We start from the raw sequence: 25700 nt of genomic DNA, 5'->3' as shown, positions 1-25700 counted from the left end.
AAAACTCAATGCAGCAAATAAATTCTTTTGCATTTATGAAAAGGATGCACAAATGCCTATTGCTGAGAACAGTTTTACCTCCTTACCCACACCCTTGTGTGCATCAATACTGGTATATTCAATAGTTCCATCATGACACCTTTTAGGATCTTCTTTATATACTTTGTGGACTCCTTCAGGACAGTATCGGTAGGCAAGTCCATAATCCACCAAGTACACCTAGTAATTTCCACAAAGAATTCTAAGATTAAAGACTATAGACACAAAAAATATGAAATAATAAATGTATAAGCATTCTCATAACTTCTTAAAAAGTATTAAAAATGGTGAGGTTTTCAACTTTATATGATCCTTTCTCAGTGCATTACTGAGATTACTACATATGATTTGAAAAGAACATGTCAGGTAGGTTTCGTTGTTTTCCATATAGCAGTTTGATCTGCAAGTCATTCCTTGTGATACAGAGAACAAAGTACAGTAAAATAGTCAGTTATTTTATAAATAACTGGTAAGATTATATGGGGGAAAAAAAAAGATGTAATGTTCATAGATTTATAAATACATTACTGTCCTACTCTCTTTAAAGTCAGCTCTCTTATTTGTCACTACATACTATTACTTCTCACTAAGACCAGTTACTTTAAAAGAACTGAGATTACTTACTTCATGAGCTAAAACATTTGGGCAAGAAGACATACATAATTCCGAAACTCTAATATGCATTGTTTGAATAGTAAAGAGAGTTAAAAATGCAGAAAAATGGAAGACTTCTGTAAATCAGGTGGAACAATCAACACTTTAAAGACCAATTTTTCCAAGTAACAGAACACTTATCTGATGGATTTCTTGAACAAAGGAATGAGGTAACAATGCAGACAGGCAAACATAATTTACCAGTGTGCTATATAATTTTAAGCTTCCACCTGCAAATACCTATTTGTGAGTCAATTCTTTTTTAATCTTGAGAATTTCTCTAGAATATTATTTAGGCCAAATAGTCAATTTGATAACTGTCCAGCAAAATGCATTAGAAAAACCATAGAATATTAACTAGATATAAATGTCAAGCAGAAATAATGTATATATACATTCTTAAAAATGAGCTTCTGCTAGATTTCACAGGTTCAAAGCACTTCCATGTGTTGTCAAATAAAAGGTTTAAAACATGAGGAATAAAATGCATAAGAAATAACCTGATTAGGGTTCTTGTAACTCAGAAGAAGGTTTGAGGCCTTGATGTCTCCATGCACATATTCATGCTCATGGACGTATTCCAGAATATCAAGCTAACAAAACAAAACAGGCATATAAATGCAGTACCCCGCTCCACCCAGCAGAGGACCTGTCGTCAGCACAAAAGTGTGATTTAAGGGAAAGACTTATATGGGGAAGCCAGGCTGTAAATACCTGGTTTTTAAACTTACTATTCTCAGGCCTAATTGTAGCACAGTTTTATGGGAAAATCGCTTTGCATTCTCTTCATACATCTTCTGTAGATCTCTGCCAAATCTGTCCATAATCATAAATCGATAACTAAACGCAAGGGGGGAAAAAAAGCAGCAAAGTTACTGAACTGAACTTAGCAAAGTATTTTAGCAATGTGTTAACTGCACAAATTACTGATGAGAACATGTCTCTCAAAAGATAAACTGCAGGTACAAAGAAAAGAAATATGTGGGAAATACCTGACTTTTTTTTATAATGTATATCAGTTCTTAAATCTTTTACATCAGCTAGTTAAGTTTGTCCATCAAAACAACTGTTCTTTATTCCTGACTAGTACGATAAAAAGTACTCACGGGGGAAAACATCTGTATTGTAATTCACTATAGATAAAACCAAGCATCAATTACTTACAGCAATATTTTTTTTTACTTTATAAATGACCATTTCTTGAAATCTATAGAACTATAGCAATCTTTGTTTAACCTATTATTAAAAAAAAATATCTCACTTGCCAAAGTGATATTCATTACTACAGCCAAACTGGTTCTATTACTGCTGTATTAAATACTTAAATTAATACTGGCTGTATTAATGGAACTCATGCATTAAACACGGAATACAAAGAACAGTTTATGGGGGAAGTGTGGGGGAACAACAATAATAATTTTTGTTATATGTACTTTTGCCTCTCGAAAGTCATGTTGTTTTTACATTAGATTAGTTTTAACGTCGAGATCTACTGAAACAAAGATACTTCTGACACCATAGGGCATAGATATCAACTACCCTACACAGTGCTCCACACAAAGCAGCCTGACCTAATATAAGCTGCCAGAGAACTACTAAAGCGCCTTTGCAGCACAGCTGTTTAGAGAAAGCCCACTATGAAACAAGGACTGTTACGCAAATAAGCATAACATTCAAGACCAAGTAACAAAAACCCTTCGTGATACGGAACAATACTAAAACCTATCCCTAGATGTAAGACAGATTTAACATGAGACTAGAAGTGATTCTAGCTCACAGATTAAGTAAAAAAAAAAGCAAACTATCCCTAGGGAAAATAAAATACATTTAGAGAGACCACTAAGTCTTTTATACTTGTGAGTAAAAATACCCTTTAAGTGCACAGCACACCAGAAGAAGAAAAACTTTAAAGGTTGTCATATTATTCAAGGACTTACACATTAGAAGTTGACTTTATCTTAATTCAAATATGAAAAGCTTCTATCAGCATCACTGTATAACAGCAATGTTCAACAGGAATGAAAAATAAATCACAAAGAATGTAATAGACACACATACAAAGAGAATACAGACAATATGCATCTACTCATCTATTCCTCAAACACACCCTGTTATGAACATGAAACTTTAAGAGAAATGAACAATATGAAGATAGGTGGAAAATACATCTTGTAAAGTAAATTAGGTTAAAATGGATAATCGTTGTGGATGAAATAAATCCCAGTATATGCCAACAATAGATATGTTCACCTGTTTCCATTTTTTTCATGCAAGCCAGAACCCCAGTATCTTGGTACACCTAGGTATTTCAGTCTATGGGACTTAGTCCACTTCTGAACTGAAAATACAAAAAAGGGTAAGCTCATGAATTTGCAATAGTAGAGACTTACATTAAAAGTGAGTACTCACATCGCTTACAGTTTCTGCATACATGTGAGCTGCTTATTTCATGGAAACTTGTATGCAAAGTACACTGGAAAGTTAATGACGCATCCATTGTAGGGACAAAGATGCAACTAAAGTTTCAATTTAGACAATACCATCAACACAACTATAAAGAACATCTTACCAAAACCCCCTAATTTTACTATATGTCTGATTTAGATTTCAATAATTTAAAAAATAATTTTGAATACGACCTAAAAAGATTCTCTTAAAGTTCAACCTTACTCCTGTAGGCTCTATTTTCCTAAATACTTGTAGTTCATTAAAAACATTTTAATAGACTGCTTACTTTCATCTGGCTTAGCAGCTCGCATGTAGAACTTTAACTCAGTAAAAAGAGGTCCATTCTGGCTGGGTTCCTTTAAGACAATTTAAAATTAGTTAAAAACTGCTGTGTTAGTGTCCAATAATTATTAAAAGCTCACAAAACGTAATGTCCACCCTATAAAAAACATACTTTCCCTCAAATCCTCTACCCAGTGCCGATAAATTCAAAAGAATATGTTCTTTCTACAAAGAAAGTTGGCTCTAAAAACTTATTTTTATTATAAATTGCCTAACATTAAGGTATCAAAGAATCCTTTCCCATAACAAAAAATAAAAGAATAACAAATTAACTGAAATGTGTAGAAATATTACCAATAATTGGCAGCAAAAGTTTAGCAGAGAACATTAAACAACTTTTATTATATCAGGTTTTCCAGATTAAAGCTGGATTGCATCAGCTGCAATCATCACCAGTGAGCCTACAATAACATCTTAAATGATTTGATGGAAAAATCTTAATAAATCCTTGCTGAACATGAGATATGTTGTTCATACATTAGTTGATCAAGGTAAAAATTACAGAGGATTTCACAATTTATCAAACTAAATTATAAGAACTACAGCTATTTGGACTTCAGAGTTTACCTTGTATTCAAGCTAACGTAAGGTATTTCAGTTTCATTTTCTAGCAACAAATCTATGGTAATCATGCAAGCACAGTGCAAGAGAAATTGGTTTGAAAACCCCAAAGCTTTGAAATACTGCAAGAATTGCAGATGGACATGTACCTTGACTCTACATTTCCAGAACGTAGTGAAGGTGGGAAAAAAAAAAAAAGTTATTTCAACTCCTGCAACTTTTAATTGATTGATTTTGAGATAAGCTTAAGCAATTTATTTTAGTCTAGCTAATCATGTATGTCCCAAGTCACCTAATTTCAGTGAAAATACCTTTTTGGAATATCCTACATTTTAAACAGCTAACAAAAAAAAAAAAAAGAATATGATTGTTGGCATGAAAGAATACAATCACATGATATTACCAAAAGTTCCAAGATATGTAACATCAGTCTCAAATGGTTTTAATTGTAACTTTTAAATGCAGATGTAGTGATGCAGAAATTTGCTAAAGGCCAGACTATACCACTCAGCTAATAGAGGTTTACTGCTGTCTGACATTAATGAAGCAATGTAAAGAGATCAAACACACTGATGCACATGGGCTTTAGTGTGCATCTGCTGTATTGGCTCAGAGGCAGAGTAGGAAGACTGGTCAGAATGAGAGCAGATACCAGCTTAGGCACCACTCCTAGGTCTGCAGTATGTATGTATATATATATTTATATAGCTACCACTTATCTCCACCTCATCTTCAGCAGCATTGCCCTGACAAACAATGGAGCCAAGACAAGAGTTTTCTGGCCCCTTCTTGTGGAACCAATGTTCAGACTTCAGCCATGAACTGGAAAAATAAAAACCAACTAGACCAACTGATCAATGCACATAGACTTTGGAACATGCATATTTACTTTCAGTTACTTTATTTATCCACTATGGACAAGTTAGTGATACAGAGGTTACATACAGAGAGAAGGGTTAAATAGCTGAATTCTTATACTGCAGTTATCTCAAACAAATGTTACTTGACCTATTCATTTGTTTCTGTGTAGCATAATCCATTATACATATTATTGTGATTCAATTTACACAGGTTTGAAGAATGTTATTTTCTTACTGAAATACAACAAAAAACTGTAGGTGTTAAAAATTCTTAAAACATTTTAATAAATAATTCCACAAAAAAATTCTGTGTCAGTGCTGAAGAAAATATCTCTTTCTCTAGTCAGAGCAAATGCTGAAAATTTAGTATGTTTTCTTACTTGAGGGGATGGATAAATGATTTAACCACAAAACAGATCTTCATATTGACCATGAAGCAGTTTTCCCATAATACTGTTAATTCTACATATAGATAAAGAAATGCATACACTATGTTAAAAAGGCTCACGTAATAATGTCCAATATTTGCCATAGTAGTCATCTTACAATATGCTAAAACCAGAAAGACTTCAAACACAAATTTCTACAACTTTATGCCCAGGGTCATTCTAAACACATGATTTGCAAAACTGCAATTAAAGTTTAATTAGAAAAGATATCATAATGGAACAGATTATGGAGTATGTGTCGAAACCCAACAAATTTCTTCTAGCAGTACTTTAAGAATTCTGGTCTTTTTCAGTCAGCAATTTAATGACGTGTTATTAAACCCTGCATCCACTCCTGAACAATGAAATCTGAAAGGTCCACATGTTAAAAAAGCATTTCTTTTTTTAATAAAAACTGTGATTCATTTCATACTGCCCAGACATCAATACTATAAGGATATGTCAAAAAGTAAGTCAATTTCCATCCTGCTTTAAAGCTTAATTTGAAGAACATAACTATAGAAGCACATATTTTGTTAAACACTAATAATTGTTCAAAGCTGTTGACTGCTTTGCTTCAGCTGATGGATCAACCAGCAATCACCCAGGCATCAGAAAACAGGCTCTTACTCATAGTTGTGTTATACTACGCTGTAGTGGCATAACACATTATGGGTCATTTGTGAGCGCAGCACAAAGACTGGGGCTACTCTTTATTGCCATAAAGACAAAATTATAAAAGACAAATTAAAAAGTGAGTAGTCATCTGGGAGATTAGCAATGGAGGTATTTACAAAGTGCTGCAACAAAGTGAATTTAGCATAAAAGCAACCCAGAAGTTACAGCAACTCTTCTTATATTCAGAGCCCAAAGAGAAGCTGCTGATGGACAGGTTTCAAAATCCAGCAAAAAGTAGAATAGCAATTATGTACAGCATAAAATAATGCATATCTGACAATTTTCCAAGCAAGTCAAGCTGGATTCTTCCATGAAGGTTGAATGGTGCTCTGCCTCCTGATCAGTTCAAACGTGGCAGGAGCCAGCCATTAGGAGCTACTGCCTCTCATAGGCAAGCCACTACTGATAACTTGAATGTCTGTTGTCTGCCTCTAAAACAGGCCACAGCTTCTGCACAATGGATACCTCCTGCCCTCAATGCACACGTTGGACATAGAAAAGCAGGCTGCCACCATGCAACAGCTGCAGGCTGTGGCTCCTGGTCTATGGGGAATTCCTGCCCACAAACATCTAAGGCAGTAGCAGTACGCCAATGTTGGAAGCGTGGTAGACGTTTACATCATAATCAGTAGAATTTTCAGCAAGGGACAACTTTTCAGAAAGAGGTTCATCACCAACAGTCTGAGCAGTACCAAAAACCAGTACTCCAGAATTTCCCCATAGTCAGCAGATGTAAATATCAAGATTAAAGGCACATACTGACTAAAATGTATTTCATTCTACATTAACCTGATCTTTTCGTTTAATAAGTGGCAAGCTATTGCAGTAAAACATTTCAGTATCACCAAATAGTTCATTAAAGAAAAGATTAGAGAATTGCAGAACTGTGCTGAAGAACTGATTTTTTTACATTGTGAAGTTCTTGTACAGTTTTGGTATTTCCTTTTGTCACATGACCAGAAGTACTACCTAAAAAATGAATGGTCTGGATCTACTATGGCTATTCACATACTCTCAGGCTTTTTCACTAAAACTGTACCGGGGAATCACATATAATAGTAGGTTCTATACAAAATAAATAATTTAGCAAAATGTAAGAAAAAATACTTTATACCTTGGTGTCCTGGTTTTGGCTGGGATAGTTAATTCTCTTCCCAGTAGCCACTATGGGAGCTATGGTTTGGATTTGTGCTGGAAACAGTGTTGCTAATACAGAGATGTTTTCTTTATTACTGAGCAGGGCTTACACTGATTCAAGGCCTTTTCTGCTTCTAACAGGGCCCTGTCAGCCAGTAGGCTGGTGGTACACAAGAAGTTAGGAGGGAACAGAGCCAGGACAGCTGACATCAACTAACCAAAGGGTTTTTCCATACCATACGACATCATGCTCAGCTATATAAAGTTGGGAGAAGGGGAGGGGAGGATGTTTGGAGTCATGGCGTTTCTCTTCCCAATTAACCATGAAAACATGATGGAGCCCTGCTTTCCTGGAGATGGCTGAACACCTGCCTGCCGATGGGAAGCGGTGAATGAATTCCTTATTTTGCTTTGCCTGCATGCACAGCTTCTGCATTACCTATTAAACGGTCTTTATCTCAGCCCACAAGCTTTCTCACTTCTACCCTTCCAATTCCCTCCCCCATCCCACTGGGGGAGGTAGCAAGTGAGCAGTGGTGCAGTGCTTAGTTAAACCAGGATTACAACCATGGCACTTAGGAAGAGACCATTACAGCCAAATCGAGTTAAATAACTCTTCTATTTTAATATTAACACCAAGAAAATTTCAACTAATAAAAAGAGTCTGCTGATTTGCTACAATGGGCTAAAAATGAGCTATGAACAATGCTTTTTGTTCTCTCTAATCATTAGGTTAAAAAAATTATGTGTCAGTGCCATTTTAATTCAACAGAAATTAGAATACGTATGTGTTTTACGATAAACTATTCAAAGGACTTCGTATCTGTTGGGACCTCAGGAATCAAAGTTTTTCTGTTTCTACTCCCAAGCCATCTGTCAGCTTACCTACATCCAGTGGTGAGCAACAGTTCACACAGACTCACCGTTGAATCACATAAATTCTCCAAAATCTAGCCAGATTTCATTCACTTTGTGTTATTTGGGCTGTTTACAGGAAGAAGCAAATGAAACAGAATCCGATCCATTTAATGAACCTTTTCCAACTTGCTGATATTCCATTATCCACCCTCATAGAGGAGTCCCAATTCTCAGCAGCATTCTTCTGTATCACCACACTTTTATTTTAAACAGCACTATGCAACTGTATTATTTTCAGCCAGATGTTTTAAATTACACATGCTGTTCTAGGACAAACATTTTCAAGTTGTGAAGTAAAGATTCAAATGCTCTCACCACTTTTGCAACATAAGGTGCGTCACCGCCAACTGACTTTGAAGAATTAACATCAGCTGTTAAAAAGGAAGGAGAGGAAACTGTCATAAAACATACAGTTACAAACAACAAAGCAATTAAGTACTGATGTGAACATATATCTGTATGTTCTCTGGTAAGAGAACTACTCTGTATGGATATGGTCTTGCATTCTCCCTCCTGTTTGAGGAAAACGGGCAATTTACTAAATAAACAAGTTCTTTTTCCTAGTCAGTAGCATTACTTTCTTTTTCCAGGACTATGATGAACATACACAGTGGACAAAGACGAAAAACACATTCTCTCTACTATTTTGCTATGTCATACATGCAAAAGAGACTTTCCATTGCTACTAAGCTGTTGATATTTGTGACAGAAGGCAATACAGGTACGAAGGACAAGTTAGGCAAGTACAAAGTACAGGAACAGTCAGGGGCACAGCTTTGTGCAAATGATGGGGAGGAAAACTGAAAGCAAGATTTGGCTTGTACAAAGCCAGAATTCTTAACGTGAAGAACTGCACAATTTGAGTGAGCTGGAACTCCAGTCTCAGTAAACGTAGTAGCTTATTGAGCAAGGCTGAATAGGTAGTAGAGGGCAGCTGCTTTGGCAAGAAGCCACCCATTGGTCTTGTTTTCCTTCTTAATCCACTTATGCTGCAGTCTGTTCATTTTGAAATCAGGATAGATTATTAATAATTTTTTTTCAACTCACTATGAACTCAGTGCAACTTTTTCACCAAGAGGAGACAGACCATAAATCCATAGCAACAAAAAACCTTACCGTCATGATCACATTAACTTTCGTCCCTTCAAAATTGTGTGGAAAATTACTAGGGGCAATCAAGTTTTTTGGACTCCCTGAGGTATTCTCAAGACCTCTCTTCATCTGTTCAAGTAACAGAGATACTAAGTATGGAACACCATCCACTACCAGAAGTTTTCCTTCAATTCAATAAACAGCATTGCAAACCAAGATCTGTGCTGATGCCTTAAACTGTAAAGTCCAAGATTTCAATTTATTTTGAGCATTGGTAAAAGTATATGACTTATGTCGTAAGTTCACAAAGCAATGAAAAAGTCACAAGCAACACCAAAGTCAAAACCAGCCAAAATACTGGCTGATCAGTAGCCTCAACAGGATAGACAGTTTCAGTTCAGAATTTGTGAAAATGACACTCACGTGAAAATACTTTCTTTCAGCCAGACCAGAAATCAAGTTTAAATAAATACTAAACTATCATTTCACTGCTAAAAAGTAATAAAGATTTTGGTTTAAAAATTGAATGCACTACCATTGGAATCTCACACAACCACAGTACTTACAATGACCATTTATCCACTCCTGGAATTTTTTTCCAACACCATGAACTAAGTTAAGGTTCTAGTAAAAAAGATCACTTGAAGACACTCCGCACTTCTAACTTAGGTTCAATTTTTCATTGCTTTGAATAAGGATAAACATCTCCCTCTCCATTTTAAAGCATTATCAAAGATAACTACACTTACCAAGATATAGCCGTCCAAAGCCTCCTTGCCCTATAGAGATACCTAATTTCCATTCTTTTCTTGATGTATCTGCTAGAACCTCCCCCAGAGCAAACACTTCAGCAAGTTTTCTTTTTGCAGGGGCTCTTTTTCCAGCAGTCTTCTTATAAGGCATTTTCCCTGGAGGGAGAGGAGGGAAGGAAAAATAAAACAAAAGCTGAGGTTACATGCTAGCCAGACTTATTTTATGTAGAAATTTATTAGAAGCATGAAAAAGTATGGATTGTTTAAGCTTTAATTTGTTACTACAAAAATACTTTAAAAGAAATACAGTAAGTAGTTTTATTGGCATGAATTCTAAGTGGAAAACCAACTAATTTTTCCAGGCATCACATAAAAATTTGACAGCAAAAATCTTCACAAGAGAAACCTATTAGAAGACCCTGTATAATACATGCTAGAAAAAAATCTCAGAATCTATTGCACTTAATCACAACAAATCATAGGTCTAAACTTAGGAAAAAAGTAAACTATTGAAATAAAGTTCATTGGTTTTCCTGGAAAGAAACTTGCATATTGAAGAAGTGTCACATAGTCTAAGTCTTCATTAATAATATGAGGAATTCCTCTTACCTATAAGAAATACCAAAAAAAATTAAGCCATTCAAATGGGGTTTTTTCTCCTACATAACTGCATGCAACAGAAACACTGTTGTTCACAGGGCAGCATGTAATAGATCATCATCAAACTAGCACACAACTACCTAGTTTGAGAACATAAATGTAAAAAAATTACTGTTGCCTTCTCCCAGCCTCAGGTAAGCAATAGTTCCAGAAATAACATAAAAGCCCTCAGGAACCAAACACATGCATCTTTCTGCAGAATAGGCCGCATTTTGAGCAAATAAATGTTTTGAGTTTTTAGCAGTCAGAGTTTCATTTGGGAAAATAACTTACTGAATATGCAGCCACAATAGGGCAAAGAGTGTGCTGGATCTCTTTACATTAAAAACATTCATGATTTGTTTTACAAAGAACTGATCCTTCCTTCTAAAGTGTGAAGATAAAAGTCATACAAACAGAGCCAGAGGAATTTTCTAAAAGATATGGTTCTGATTGGTGGGATTTTAATAGTATTATTTTATTTTGCTTGGGGAAGCAGGAAGGAGTATTAATACAAATTCAGGAAGTTTCTGGATAGCAAAATAACTTTTTCCCAGTCTAGCTACAAAATTCAATAAGCCTAAGCCAAATGCAGTTACTTAACATCAATTTTCCTCTTTTAGTTCCAATGCTCCTCTAGGACTTTTTTAAATTTCCCAAATAGAAAATTGAGTAACTACAAGAGTTGTTTCAAAAGTGCTCCCCACTTTACAAGTCTCTTTTCTGACTAGGTAGTATCTTTAGGAAATTTTCTTCCCCAAATAATGTCTATCACCCAACTAACATCTGAAAAGAGCAACTCATACTCATTTTTCTACTTACTAAATGCAAGAATAACTGTCAAGTTCCGTGAAAATGTTATTCTGTCTGCTAATACTCAAGTGTGCAGCTGTGACTCACCAAACCCCTCGGGGTGGGAAAGTCACTGAAAAAAGCTCGACAATGTATGGCACAGTCCATCAAGATGGGCACAGTGACATGCCCAAGGAGCTCTGGAAATAATGCAAAGGAGCTCTCTTTAGCTCAACGCAAAGGGAACGGGTGGGTGGCCTTTGTTTTGGGTAATAGCTAAACAACAGTTGAGTGGAGCTCAAAATTTTGGAGTGGATCAAATGATACATAAATGTCTCCCGAGTTAGCCAGGCCGGTAACTATGAGGCTCAGCCCAACATAAGAGTATAAAAAATAAACAACCAGCAAAAGAATTTGCAAGAGATCAACAACTTTGAGATGGTTTCAACCAAGGTATCCTCAGCATTGTGACAGTAAGCGTATTACACAGACCAGCAACGGGAATCACATCAGTATTGTAGCCAAACCATGTATTGCAATTGCTGTATTTTGCTCAACACTACTTACATTTGTACTGTTTTCAGCATATTTTGTAACACTCTCCTGCATCAGAAATCTCATATAGCATCAGCTACCTTCAAATAAGTAAAATTTTATATTAAATATTACACCCTTTGTACAAGTAGATCTAAAAGAACCTGGTCAGAGCATACTGGACTGTGGCTGCAAGCAGTCTGCAGACGCTACAGTCATTCAATATAGAAATAAACACAGAATAGAAGGTGTAAGAGTCCATGCCAAAGAAAACTTCTGCTTTTTCAATGTCCTCATTAATCTGAGAAGAGTCTTGGTGTCACATCCAAATACCTATTGTGGTTAAACAAAAAACTTCAACAAAATGGTATTACAAAACACCCACATCACAGGAAGAGACTGGTATTCATCAATACCTACACTGCATAAGCTTCCTCATTATCACAAAACAGGATGTTTTAATTTTGCATTACTCTCCCATATTTACACTTCTATACAGTAACATTCTTCCCTGTAATCAAGATACTTCTTCCCTGTAATCAAGATACAGTTTTGACATTTTACACTTAAGTTTTAAGGCTAACTTTACCCACAGCTCTATCCATACCCCATCTTCAAGAAACTCTTCTCTCTATACCTCTTCAATGTTTGTTGTGGGTTTTTTTAATCTTCAAGGTGATACATACTGTACTGTCTTAGAGGAAGGTTCTTCCTCCAAATTTTCTACAGAAGAAAAATGACACTTCCAAAAACCAAATGCAATTCCAGCTAGCTCTGCTAGGACCATACCAATAAGAACATAATGGTGTCAAAGTGCCAGAAGGAACAAAAGACTGGCAGGACTGTTGATATCTGACTACCTGTTGATATCACAAGAACAGGTCAACCTTTTAGCAGCTTCTCAGGACACTCAGATCAAGAAAAAGATTAAAACAAAGGACAGACTTAAACCATTTGTAGTGGTAATAGGATAATAAACCAGAAGCCTACAGCCCCAAGACTGACTCAGATAAGGAGAAACCTAAAGTGCAAAAATCAGCAGTGTTACTTAATGACTCAGATGTGGGACAACATCACACTATCATCTAAAGGGTACAAAAATGTATACAAAATAAGCATACTGTCCTCAAGCTAAGAACAGTACAAGAGACATGAAGAGGGCTTGAAGGACTGCATCCCTTGACTCTCTGAATTACTACAATTCCAGCTAGACTTGGACACATGCACTTAGGTGTTTGAATTCTGGACAGATTGCTGCCCAGTAAAAGAAAAATTTGTAGCCTCTATTCCAATAAAACTAGCAAGTCAGTGAAGTAAAACTATTGATATGCTTCACATCTTTGACATTCACAGTGAGTCTCTTGATAGTAGCCTTGGTTAAAAGGGAATAAAGTTTATTTAAAATAGCTCCTCAAGAGTATCAAAGAAAGAGCTCGTGTTTCCCTTTTTTTTTTTTAATTCCTTTTTTCATTTAATGTGGTCAGTAATTGTATGCCTGAAGGTATTTAGTTAAAAAAAAAATAATTAATCACAACTTCCCTTTATCCATAAAAGCAAAAATTCAAAATGGACATAAGTTTGAACATCCCCAGCTGGGAACCCTGCCCTTAACAAATACACTAGATACACATACATGGTTTCTTGGCTGTCTATATTCATATCCGTCTGTTAAGATGGCACTGTGCCTACTTACAAGTTGGTCAAACTATCAGTAGGCCATAGGTTCCAAACACTGATCGCTTTCACTGGGCAGCATGCACAATACTAAGCACTCACTCTTTTGCAAAAAAGCTGTTATCCATGGAAATATTTAAGCAATGGCTGCACATGCTTTCCCATTTATTTGGATAAATCCATTCATGGATCTTCTATTGATTGAAACCACAGACACCTGGAGACTGCAAAAATTTCAACAAGAAAAAATAGAACTGGGCAAAACAAACCCCACCAAATATAATGAAAAAAGAAAATGACATCTTCGTGCAAATTCTATCATTCTGTCTGCTTTTCAACTCATGATACAGCAAACATGAAAGGTTTGTCAGGAAACCTACAAACTAGCAAGCATGATGTAGAGGTCCCTACTGTAATATTGCACAACTGGAATAGACATCTACTGCTCCCTAAAATCACTTTTAAAAATGGACACACACATACCAAAAAAGAAAAAAAAAAAAAAAAAACACCTTAAACTTTCCTGCATCTCAATTACTTCTCCCCACCAGTAAATGGAAATATTTTCTATCCCACGGGTACTGTGAAGCTTAATTCATTACTGCCTGCAACCATGCTGAAGTCCTTGGAAACAGTGCCATAGATGTCAAGTACTGTACTATCATTCAAGTATCAAACAGACCTGACCCTACTTAGCCAAGGTATCTGACAAGAACAATTTTCAGGGTGCATGACTGTAAACAGCAGCGTTTTATATGGCTACAATATGCTCAAAACAAAGATTTTTCTACTAACAAGTATGAATAACAGAAGTCTATTTGTCTAAACTCTCTCCAAAAGCCTCTTAGTACCACAAAGGCTATTTCTCCTGCTTCTCCCTAATAAAACATCCTGGAAGAAACTGAATACACTGTACTTGAGATACATAGACAATTTTGCATCAATAGTGCTATTAGTGGCATTATCCTTACAAATGCTGTCTGCAATCATTGCTACTCTAGCGATACTTGAACTCTTACAATAAATATGAATAGCCACTTCTCAATTTTTGTTGGCAGCCATTCCCAATAACTCTGAAATTAATGTAAATCAAACTTATTTTGAAGGAAGTATTTCTGCTGTGTGGCAAGTCAGACTGGTGTCTTCCTGATCCTGTTCTTTTATTCTCTGGATGCTGCAATTTTTATAGTTGTTTTTCTGAGTAGGACCTACTTTCATTCTCAACACAGAGAAGGCATGCTGGCAATCTGTGCTCCTCTTTGTAAACAGGTAGCTCAGCAAGACCTGAAATCTATGCATCATTAACAGTGTTCATCAGCCACAGCAAGACATCTAACTGCTTGCAAAAAAAGAAATAAAGACAAGCAGAAAACAAAAGCAAGTTTTTGCTCAAGGAGTGGCAGGGAAAGAACATGACGGTTTAAGACTTCTGAAAACGGTAAAATTGTTTCATATGAGGGACCACCAAAGCAGTACCTGAAGTATCCCTGACTTGTAATACCAAGTGAGGTAGATAGTGAGCACGTTCTTGCTTGTTTTTCAAACACACCGATAACTTTTTAAAATTCCAGAATACAGCTTGTTCAGAAATAGGAAACAGGCATTTACAAGAGAAAGTACTGTGTTACTAAGGTTCTCCTGAAAACCCTGAGCACCACCGAGAGAGTTATTGCAATAAAGAATACAGTGAACTTTTTAAGGTACGAAATCATCTGTACTCCAAATCACCTCACCACCAAACCAACAGCAAGTACCTATGCATGGGAGTTAGACACTTAAAAGGCTTTTTGATAATTTGGCACACTGCATAAAAATCAACAGCTCTGAAATTCATTAGGAATCCTACATCATTTGGGAATTATCCCCAAAAATTAAGTGGACAGCTTATTCCTACAGAGGAAGACAAAAGTCTTTTGACATGGCAATAGCTACAGAACGCTTCACAACAGCTTTTATATTTTTGTTCATGATAAGAAGGGCCTATAAATTCCCTACGAATTACTAAAAGGCTTAAGCACAACTTGAAAACCAAAGAAGATACAGGGTTTACCCTACCTGCAATTGTGTAATTTTTGAACAAGGAAGGAGAATGGCAAAAAACAGGAAGTGAAGAGAAACCACAACCACTGACAAAAACTAGCTTAGCCCAGTTCTTACACAACAGGCCTGTCCTGATCCTAATATTGAAGATTTTAATTTGTGATTTGTAGGTTTGTATTAAAAAAAAACCAACAATTACGTTTACTTTAAAGCAAAACTCAGGAATGCCTCCCAACCAAGATGGTAGTTTGTTTGGTAGCCACACCGGGATGCTCCTGAAAGTGACAAACCTCTAAGTGTACCGAGTATAGCTTTCATTCTACCTACCCCACCTAGTCTTAGAGCTAAAAAGAATAACCACGAAAGCAAGCAACTGAGGCCCCTGCCACCAAAGGCAGCTTTAGAGCCAACAGCCCATGAAGGCAGAGGAATGTGGGCGCAGCAGACCCCAAGGGTGAAACTGAGGGGAGCTCATACCCACCTGCCCCCATTCTCTCCCTCGCTGCTGACCCAGCGAGACGCCTCCGGCGCCACGGGCTGGGTCAGGAGAAAGCGGGGAAGGTGCCTTCCCCACCCGCGAGGGAGGCACAAGATCCGAGCAGGCCCCGGCGGTACCACCAGCCTCCTTAGCTAGGGAAGCGGGAAAACCCAGCCGCAACCCGCCAGAAGGGCCGGGGACGCTCAACAGGCCGAAGGGGAGGAGAAACAGCGCCCCAAAACTTGCCTCCTAAAATAAAAAACTACACCACAAAAGCAGAAGCCTGCTTCAAATACCTCCTCCTTGCCCAGGCCCGGCCGCTGCTCCCTCCGCCCTGTCCGAAATTCCCGCACTGAGAGGGGCCCTGAGCGCCCGCCCGCCCCGGCGCCCACCTGGCAACATCGCCCGCGCCCGTTGGGCTGCTACGCCACGGCCGCCCGCCCTCGCCCCGCCTCGGGCGCGGTGCCTGCTGGGAAGTGCAGTCCGTGAGCTGCGCGGGGGCAGGCGGCGGGAACGGGCTACACTTCCCAGCAGGCACCGCGCCCAAAGCGCGCCAAAAGCTGAGGTGTTTCGCAGGGGAGCTGTGAGGCATCTCAGCGTTTGAAGCTGAAATAAGTTTAGTAATGCCAGTGTCAGGCTGATGCCGTGTGGTGATAATCCCTGTTCAGGAGACAGGGCAAGACACAGGATTCCAGGAGGCAAGATCCATCTTGTGCAACAGATGCCTAGGCAAAAACTGACCCCTCCAGCCACTGCAGCACCAGAGCCTGCAGCTGTGCGTTACCTCATTACATACCATTACATACGTCCTGACTTTACCTACTTTCATACTTACCTGTCAGACCTTTTCTGATTTACCCTACTACTGATTTTACCTATCTACTGATGGAGTTTTCCCTGCTCCAAAGAAGCTTTTTATCTGCCCTTTGGCAAAGTCTGTGTTTAATTAGTCCTGACTGATTTTTTTTTTTTTTTTTAATGGGATCTCTAATACTTAGGTTGTTCAGAGTACACAAGAACATTCTGCAAAATTAATTATTACAAAACTTTATGGAAAAAAGCCCATGCCTTTGTAGGGTCAGCATGGATTCTGACTGCTCTCCTGATTCTCTTTCCTCTCTTTTTCTTCAAGTCAAATCACATGGTGTTGGTTCATCTAGCAGGTCTGATCCAATCATCTGGTATCACTACATAGAATCAAAGAATCACGGAATAATTTAGATTGGAAAAGACCTTTAAAATCATTGGGTCCAGCTATAAACCTAACACTGCCAAGTCCACCACTAAACCATTTCCCTAAGTGCTCCATTGACACCTCTTTCTTTTATTGTTGGGTACAAGTATGGGCACACCCACATTTGCTTCTGCCAAGCTGTGACATAGGAGACAGGCCTGGAAAATTAAAGGCAGGCCAAAACGGGTTTTATGGGATGAGGCAGGAAAATAAAAGGACAATGGTTTTGTTTTGTTAATTTCATGGGAATTTTAAACCCTTAAGAAAAGCATTATGTTTTCATGGCCACCATCTTCACATGCTGCAGGTTTAGAGGTATTAAACAGCTTAAACCAAAGAACTATCTTTCCATGGTATGTTCACAATGACAGTATTCATAAAGATTTCCATGAAAACCTGGGCTACATTAGGAATAACAGAAATATATGCTAGAAATCCTAGGTACTCCTGCAGATGTTCAGGAATCTGAACTATTCTGAATGTTCTAGAGTATTGCCACTTATAGAAAAGACCAAAAGGTTGTTTGAAAGAAATGGATGAGGCTATCGCACATAATACCATTTCATTTGAAGTACCATCGTCTTTAATATCAGATTACTGGGATTGTGAAACCATTTTAAGATGCCAATAGAGAAAATGAGAAATTCAATTTCTACACATTAATCACATTTTAATTTACTAGAATCTAGTACTTAGTTTAAAAAAATATTATTCAAACTCCAGTGAAAAGTTGACCTTCAAGATGTCATTCTGGACAGAGTCTGAACAATGAAGCTATGGAGATCTAAAATAAATTCTTCTATCCCATGTAAAAATTTGGCCAAAATATATTATCTTTCTTATACGAAGAGAGAAACCTGGACCTCATTCTGCCTCAGATTTTTCTCTTTTGAGCCAGAATAACCAGTTCAGTTTAAATCAAAAGGTACAGTTTCAATATATTAATCCTGGCTCTATTAAAAAAATCATAAGATTCTGCCAATAAACTATCAGTGCAAGGACTTTCATATATTATGTTTCTATACAATAAAGGGATAGGGTTTTATTTAGCCAATCTGGGTACATTTGTGTTAATATTGCTACAGCTAGAAATCCTTCAAGTATTAACCAAACCTGAAGTGAATACAACTTTTCTCAGATGTTCCCCATATACTGTCAATTGTTCGACTAGATATCAGAAAGGTAAATATTGACCAAAGAATTACAGAATCATTTAGATTGGAAAAGACCTTTAAGATTACCAAGTCCAACCATTAACCTAGCACTGCCAAGTCCACCACTAAACCATGCCCCTAAGTGCCACATCTACATTTCTTTTAAATACCTACGGGAATGGTGACTCAACCACTTCCCTGGACAGCCTGCTCCAGTGCTTGAACACCCTTTCAGTGAAGGAAGTTTTCCTAATATTCAATCTAAACCTGCCCTGGCACAGCTTGAGGCCATTTCCTCTTGTCCTAGCACTTGTTACTTGGGAAAAGAGACCAACACCCACGTCGCTGCAACCTCCTTCCAGGTAGTTGTAGAGAGCGATAAGGTCTCCCCTGAGCCTCCTCTTCCTCAGGCTAAACAACCCCAGTTCCCTCAACCTCCCTCCTCGTAAGACTTGTGCTCCAGACCCTTCACCGTCTTCATTGCCCTTCCCTGGACACGCTCCAGCACCTCTGCATCCCTTTTGTAGTGAGGGGCCCAAACTGGATACAGTATTTGAGGTGCAGCCTCACCAGTGCCAAGTACAGGGGAACAAACAAAAGCATAGAGTGAGTTTCTTGTTATCATCCTTCACTTTAATGCGTAGTAAGAACATTCCTGGAATGTGTTGACTACAACTTTCAAATATGCTTTAAGAATTATTTTAGAATTGATAGTTATATTTGATTCTTCTCCAAAGAGAGGACTTTGTATCTTTTCCTTAAACGATCTCTTATCCTAAATGGCATGGGCAATCAAATCTATGTATGCACTACAGAAACAGCTGTAAGAAGAGTTCAAATGCTACTTTTAAATAATAGCAAATATGCAGTATATAATGAACTATAGTATATAAACAGTCAGATTCCTTTAATTTAGCAATGGGTTAAAAAGAATCACATTTTGAATGTGGCTTGACAAGAACATCTGAAGAGGTAGCAATCACACTACAGGATAAATTATTCTAAATCAGCACCTTATAAAATTACCTAGATTAAATGTGAAAGTTTTCAGAGGGCTGCTGAATCTCCAGAGTAAATGGAGAATAGCCATTGCAGAAATGGCTATTTGTTTGGGAGAGCTATGTGTACTTTTGAATTCCAGAAGACATGCAAGTTACATCCTCATTACTAAGAAAATATTGAGAATGTTCCTCAAAAGACTTAAAATAGTACAAAAGCATCCGAATCCTCCAACCTCACAAAAACAAACAAACAAACAAACAAAAAAATAGAGAAAAAAGTGAAATGTTCCAAGTGATTTAGCCTCTCTTTCATTCTACACTAAGAAAGCTGAGGCATAGGTGGAGTAAAATATTTGTTCAAGGTCTTCAGGGATTATTAGGCAAGGTCAGAAAAGTAGCCCAAATCTCTTGAGTGGGTTCAGTGCTTTCTCACAAGGCTGGGTAGAATGCAACACCAGAATGCATGAATGTGAGGGTTCCAGTAAAAATACCAAGAGAATGCCAAATGTCGGCAGGTAGTAGTGACACTGTTATGCTTCAGTTAGGCTCATTTCCACTTTAGTGTAGGTTTTCCAGGCTGTGATTCATGGTCTAAACTTCTGCAAGATATCAGAAAGGAATATTGGAGCAAAAGATGCATGCATGCTTTTCCACATACAGATGCAAGTAAACAAGCAACAATCTAGAAATGTGAAAGTAATACAACATATCCCTTGAGTTTTGTTCTTGGAAATTATAGAAAATGAAACCTCACAAGATTACTGCTTATCTCTTTATAAAAAGATGAAATTACCTTTGGATTTAAAAAGTTATTAAGTGATACAGTGGTATTTTTACGTTATGTTCTTCACATTTCCACTCTTCCAAAAATTACAGAATGAAATGGTTCAGAACTCGAGCATGCATTCCCTTCCTGCAGTCTTTTATATTTTTCTACTTTGCAAAATAAGAAAATTATTACACATTTCACAAACACCTTGCCATACTGCACACAAAGATTTTAAAAAGGAAAAATTAAAAAAAAAAAATCAGCAGACAATTCCAGAATGAATGGGTAGACTGTGCCACCAGAGATACTTGATAAAGGAGTACATATGCACTGCACTCAGCTGTCCTAACTAGGGTGTGAGGACCACAGGCAGGAGTAGAGGTTAGAGATTACTGGTCCTAAAAATTTCCACGGTATTGGCTTCAAATTACAGTCCTTGTAAAGTGCTAGACAAAAAGAGATTTGCTAAAAACCCGCTGGTCAGAGTTCATTAACAGTTTGAGAAGGAACACTGATATGATCACGTTCCAAGAAGCAGTTCTTGACTCAGTAGCCTTGTGTTAATGTCCATCCACAGTGTACTGTGGTGTAGAAATGATTATGCTCCCCATCATATCCATGTCTTAGCCTGCAGTGTGACTATAACAACACTGGGGGAAAAATGAGGTAACTGCAAACTTTCTTTTGTTTCTCTCATTCACATTTCATGCCATCTTCCACAGTGGAAAGATGTTTATAAATTAAGTGAAGCCTGTGGGGTTTATCCTCTACTCTACTTTTATTAAACTTTAAAAGGGTAATCACTATTATCTAAGAATAGCAATATGGCACTCCAGAGTTGTCTTTGTTCATCCATTAATATACATTCTGAGAGTATTTAAGATGGTCTGCCCAGTAACCTCAGAGCTTGTGTGTATTTTAGGAGAGCAGTAAAACATCCTATTATGTCCTAGTGCTTGTTAAAAGATAGCTAGGAACAAAATTGGTTTTGCCCCGTGTTTAAGATCTTTCCACGTGTCTTTACAAGTTAGACTCATTTTGGTGTTTTGAGGTAGGAATTTAATTTTTTTGTTTATTAGTTCCTTCAGAAAGCAGAGAATAAGAAACCAGAGAGAATCAACTATTATTTTGAATATTCAATCTATTTGATGAGACTATTTATTTATATAATAGAGTTCTTACATATCTATCTAAAAAATTACACAAGATAAGGCTGTCACCTAAGTTTTCTTCACTAAAGGAAAGTACAACATTGTTTCATGATAGGATCAAGTTCTTACAGAACTTGATAAAGAGTCCCTTCAGCAAATAAATATTTACCCCTTACTACAAATGAAGAAGCAGTCACAGAGATGCTGAGTGAAGTTTGTTTAGCTTGAAGTGGCAAAGGAAAGTTGTAATACATGTCAAAGTCAGGCCTGGATTTCTTGAATCCTGATTCTGTATTATGAATTAAAAAAACATTATTAATTGTACTATTCAGAACATACTAAATTCAAAATTAATATGCAGAGGCAGGAAAGGTCTTTATAAATCTTGCAGTTCTTTGAAAATATCCTCTGTATTCTTTCCCCAAGTTAAGCAGTTAAATAGTTAAATGAAGGAATGGAATATGGGGAATAAGAGATCCAGACTCTACAGAGTACCCAATAATTTAATGGAAAGGGGATGGAGTATTAGAAGAATTAATGAAAATGCTCCAGAAGAAAAGCTACAGTCAGATCTGTTAGAAGTTTCACTTTTTCTGGAAGTTTTGTGATGCTAACAGACGTGATTTGAAGCTGTGAAAGGGAATAGTTTTAAATAACTTGAAGCTTCTAAGACTAGAGTTTGTTTGAAGTGCATTAAATTAATCCAAATTAAAGGACTTTCATGAGTTTCTAAATGGTTTGTATGTTTTCTTTGGTCAAGGTCCAAACTCATATGCATGGGCAGTTTTTTCTACTTAAAAATAAATAACTGGACTGTCTTGAATATGAAGTGTTTTCACCCATCTTAGAAGCTGTATTTATAGGTATGCATGCATTTTATCTGGGGAACACTGTATATCCTACGCTGCAGATACATTTGCATGCACACAAACAACAGTACATGAAGTCTAACTATAATTATACAAAGAACTTCTGTTTATCATCAAACATTTCATATATCCCATTACATGTGAAAGAATTATTATCTGTCCTGTTGCAGTGCAATGCTTTTTCCTATAATGGAATTTTATTCTGCAAATTTATTTTGGTATTAAAAGGTTCCACTTTATAATGTCTATGGTTCAATCAGTGATCTAAAAGGCACTTAAATACTTTGAACAAGATACATAAAATGCCTTTATTGCAAAGCTTTGCTGTATCTACCAATTTTACCATTGATCTTTTCCATGTAAGGCAGTTCTGGAAGCTGCCCATGCTGTATAAAATCACATGGTGGCTTTTGATCTCCAGCTGATGATTAAAGCACATTATGAAGGTTTGAAAATTTCTTGTGGCCATTAGCATACCTCCAAATACTTTTCTGCTAAACAGTAGTGGAGTTCTCACTATACGCTATTTAAATAACAAACCAGAATTCTATAAACTTATTATTTACTATCCTCTGTAGTTCAGATCTCTTGGATGAGATGAGCTTACTATTAGCAATAGACCTACTGATCAAATAATGATTTCTTAAGGTGATTAGGTTCTAGCAAAGTGCAAGGAAGAATGAGGTTATATATTTTTAAACCTTCTTTTGATGCAAACAGCCAGATGCAAAACTTTGTGTAGTTTACTCCCCATCTACAGTTCCATATTTCCTGTTGTTTAAAGACATCACCATGACTTCCAAGGTCACTGGGCTGTTGCAGGTTTTCTACAGTGGATTTTAAATACTGCAGCATTAACTCTGTTGCTTCAAGATAGCAAAAATAGCATCTTTCCCCCTGGGTTTTGAAAATGTGTTTGTGTAGTGGGAAAAATAAAGAACCACCATGTATTTGTTACATTCTCTAACAATCTCTTCAGAACTTTCTTTCACGGAAAATAAATAAGGATGCCAGCTTTATGTATTTATATTTCACTTTATTATATTACAGTGCATTTCATTTACGTATTTTTACTGTCTATATCTTGCTAGGAAGCAGTTTACTGAATGTTATCCAGAGTCAGAGGAAAACATAACATTTGTTCAAAGAGAATACAGTCAGTGAATACCAGATAAATTCCAAAGCTTTCTGTTAGTTATTCTACCCTGTCCCTTCACTCCCAAAAATAGAATGAATATAGGTAACCTGATTTCTGACAAGTCAGCAGTTACAGGCTTTTAAAAGCGAGTATAATTTGGATTGAGAGAAGAGGATTGGCCTGGAATGGATGTTCCAGTTGTAAGGGAAACATTTGAGAGGACAGTGAAACTTGTAGAAGAGATGGGCAGGCAAAATATCAAGGTTAGTAGGTATCGGCAGATCAGTGAAGGATCACAGTTTTGAGTCTATTATACTGTGTGGCAAAGCACCTTCAATTATTTGAATCTAAGAATTAACAGTTTCCCATCTCTGCTTTTATCCTGCAGTTTAACTAATGCTTGGAGGAGAAGTAGAATTACAGAGAGAGAGAGAGCACTAAATATTTATCATCTAGGTAACATTTTTCTTTTATTTTCAAACAACACTCTAAAATACCTAAAAACTTTTATAAGATTGGATACAGCATTTTTTTTCCATGGAGCTTACTGTTCAGAGAAGAAAAAACCTAATGAAAATCAGTGCACATTGCATCCTTTTTCATATCAAAAGTTAATCCATATTCATATAAATAGGTATTCGGTGGATTAATTGTCTCATACAAACTTTCTTTGAGGAAGTAGAAGGGGCAGAAGTCATTGACTGTTTCCTCAGAAGGAGATATCATACAAAGAAAATTGAAAATAAACCACTGCATTTCATTATAATCCACAATTTTCTGTCTTCTGGCAAGCTTTATTATCCAGAACTAGCTGTCTGGAGAAGAAAAAGTACTTACTGCTGCTCTTCTGTACGTGAGCATAGCATGGAATCCTTCCTGTCATGCTGCTGTACTGCATAGTTTTGCCGCTCATGACCATGCTAATCTACATAAAATTTACATGACATGTAACAAAATATATGATTTGCATAAGAACTGGTTTTCTCCAAGTCCCAAATGGCACTAAGAAGTTCTAAAAAAATGCTACCACTAGGTGTCTCATTGGTTTCAATATACTTCAACCTAAGAGGAAGAAATGCTCAACAAAATTTAACAAAAATACAGTTAATTACCACTGACATTCCCTCCTTCGTTACACCAGCACAACCTGAATTTAATCACATGCATTATTGTAATCAAGCTGTCAATCAGATTTTGAAATATTTCATTTTTTGACATAATTACAGCAGAATCCCTACAGCCTGTCTAGAACATGGATATGGCAAGATTGATATTGTGTTACAAAATGTGATCTGACAAAAAAAAATTGATGCTTCTGTGCAAAAATTAAAGAAACACTGAACTGCTAATGCATTTACCCTGCAAATATGTTGCATCAGGTAGAAAGTCAAGAGTTAATGTAACTGCCTGCCCATTTACGGATATATTCATTCTTGTGCTTTAAATGCTTAACTGTTGTTCATGTCATTTTTATTTTTGTTTAAAAATCTATAGCTTTAATTTACTTAATTAGAACCAACTGTATGGAGGATCTTTATGCTTTTAGGCTTACAGCAAAAGATATAGAAGACAATGAGTGGAGAAATGAGATGCCAAGAAAAGAGCTGGGCTCATGTTGAAACTCCTCTGAGACAATCCCAAAGCCACAAAACTTGTGGGCCGTTTGATTAGCACTTGCAAACAGCTCAAGATAAGACATCCATAGTACATATTGATATATTTTTCAAAAATTTAATGTTCCAGATTTTTAGTATATAGTGGGGACCATATTTTTTATGTTAACACTTCAAAACTTAGGAGATGCATGTAGCAGTGGAAGGCTTTTTAGATGAAGACCCATCTGTCAGCAATTACAAGGATTCCCCAGAACACATATCATACAAACGTCAGCCTGGCTCAGGTATTAGTCAGATACAGTCTGTCTCAGTTTTGGGACAGTAGTTTATCTTTTAACCAAGAAGGTAATTTTTACCATCTGATGACTATTTCATGGCCTCTGTGAACAAGTTTTCAGACCCCAGCCTGATTTTATGTAGACAGATGTCCCCCTTCGCAAAAACAACTGTCATAATTGGCAATAGTTGTCACACATGCTGGCAGCAGCGCAGGCTCAGGATGAATGGACGAGAGGCAGGAGAGTGTCCTCCTTGCTACAAGGAGGCAGGCGAAGATGGAGGTTGTTTACAATACCACTGACAGTGCTGCATTTTCAGCGTGCAATATTGTTGATTCAGGCATCTTTTATGTGACCAGTGCTCTTTGCTTTAAAAGCCACTTGTTTGGATATTTGTAGGCAGGTATTCCAGTAGAATAACGTG

General features: G+C 36.9%; 1 protein-coding gene across 3 annotated transcripts in view; it reads right to left on the bottom strand.

Moving 5' to 3' along the window:
- Positions 1 to 16514, bottom strand: part of VRK1 (VRK serine/threonine kinase 1) — a 37663-nt gene extending 21149 nt beyond the window's left edge. For 2 of the 3 annotated variants that reach the window (XM_080397746.1, XM_080397747.1), the window contains exons 1-8: positions 16363 to 16514; positions 9907 to 10065; positions 8381 to 8436; positions 3428 to 3497; positions 2944 to 3031; positions 1425 to 1533; positions 1194 to 1286; positions 87 to 219 (exon numbers count right to left, since the gene is read on the bottom strand). In XM_080397746.1, the coding sequence (XP_080253872.1) occupies positions 87 to 219; positions 1194 to 1286; positions 1425 to 1533; positions 2944 to 3031; positions 3428 to 3497; positions 8381 to 8436; positions 9907 to 10065; positions 16363 to 16468 (814 nt within the window). In that variant the 5' untranslated portion in view covers positions 16469 to 16514. Of the gene's footprint in view, positions 1 to 86; positions 220 to 1193; positions 1287 to 1424; positions 1534 to 2943; positions 3032 to 3427; positions 3498 to 8380; positions 8437 to 9906; positions 10066 to 16069; positions 16309 to 16362 lie in introns of those variants that run through there. The other variant, XM_080397748.1, reaches the window with a different exon arrangement.
- Between the last annotated feature and the right edge of the window lie 9186 nt (positions 16515 to 25700).

Source organism: Falco punctatus (genome assembly GCF_963210335.1).
Source record: "Falco punctatus genome assembly, chromosome: 7".
Lineage (NCBI taxonomy): Eukaryota > Metazoa > Chordata > Aves > Falconiformes > Falconidae > Falco > Falco punctatus.
Note: the sequence above shows the minus strand (reverse complement) of the source record. Positions and strands in the feature narration are given on the sequence as shown.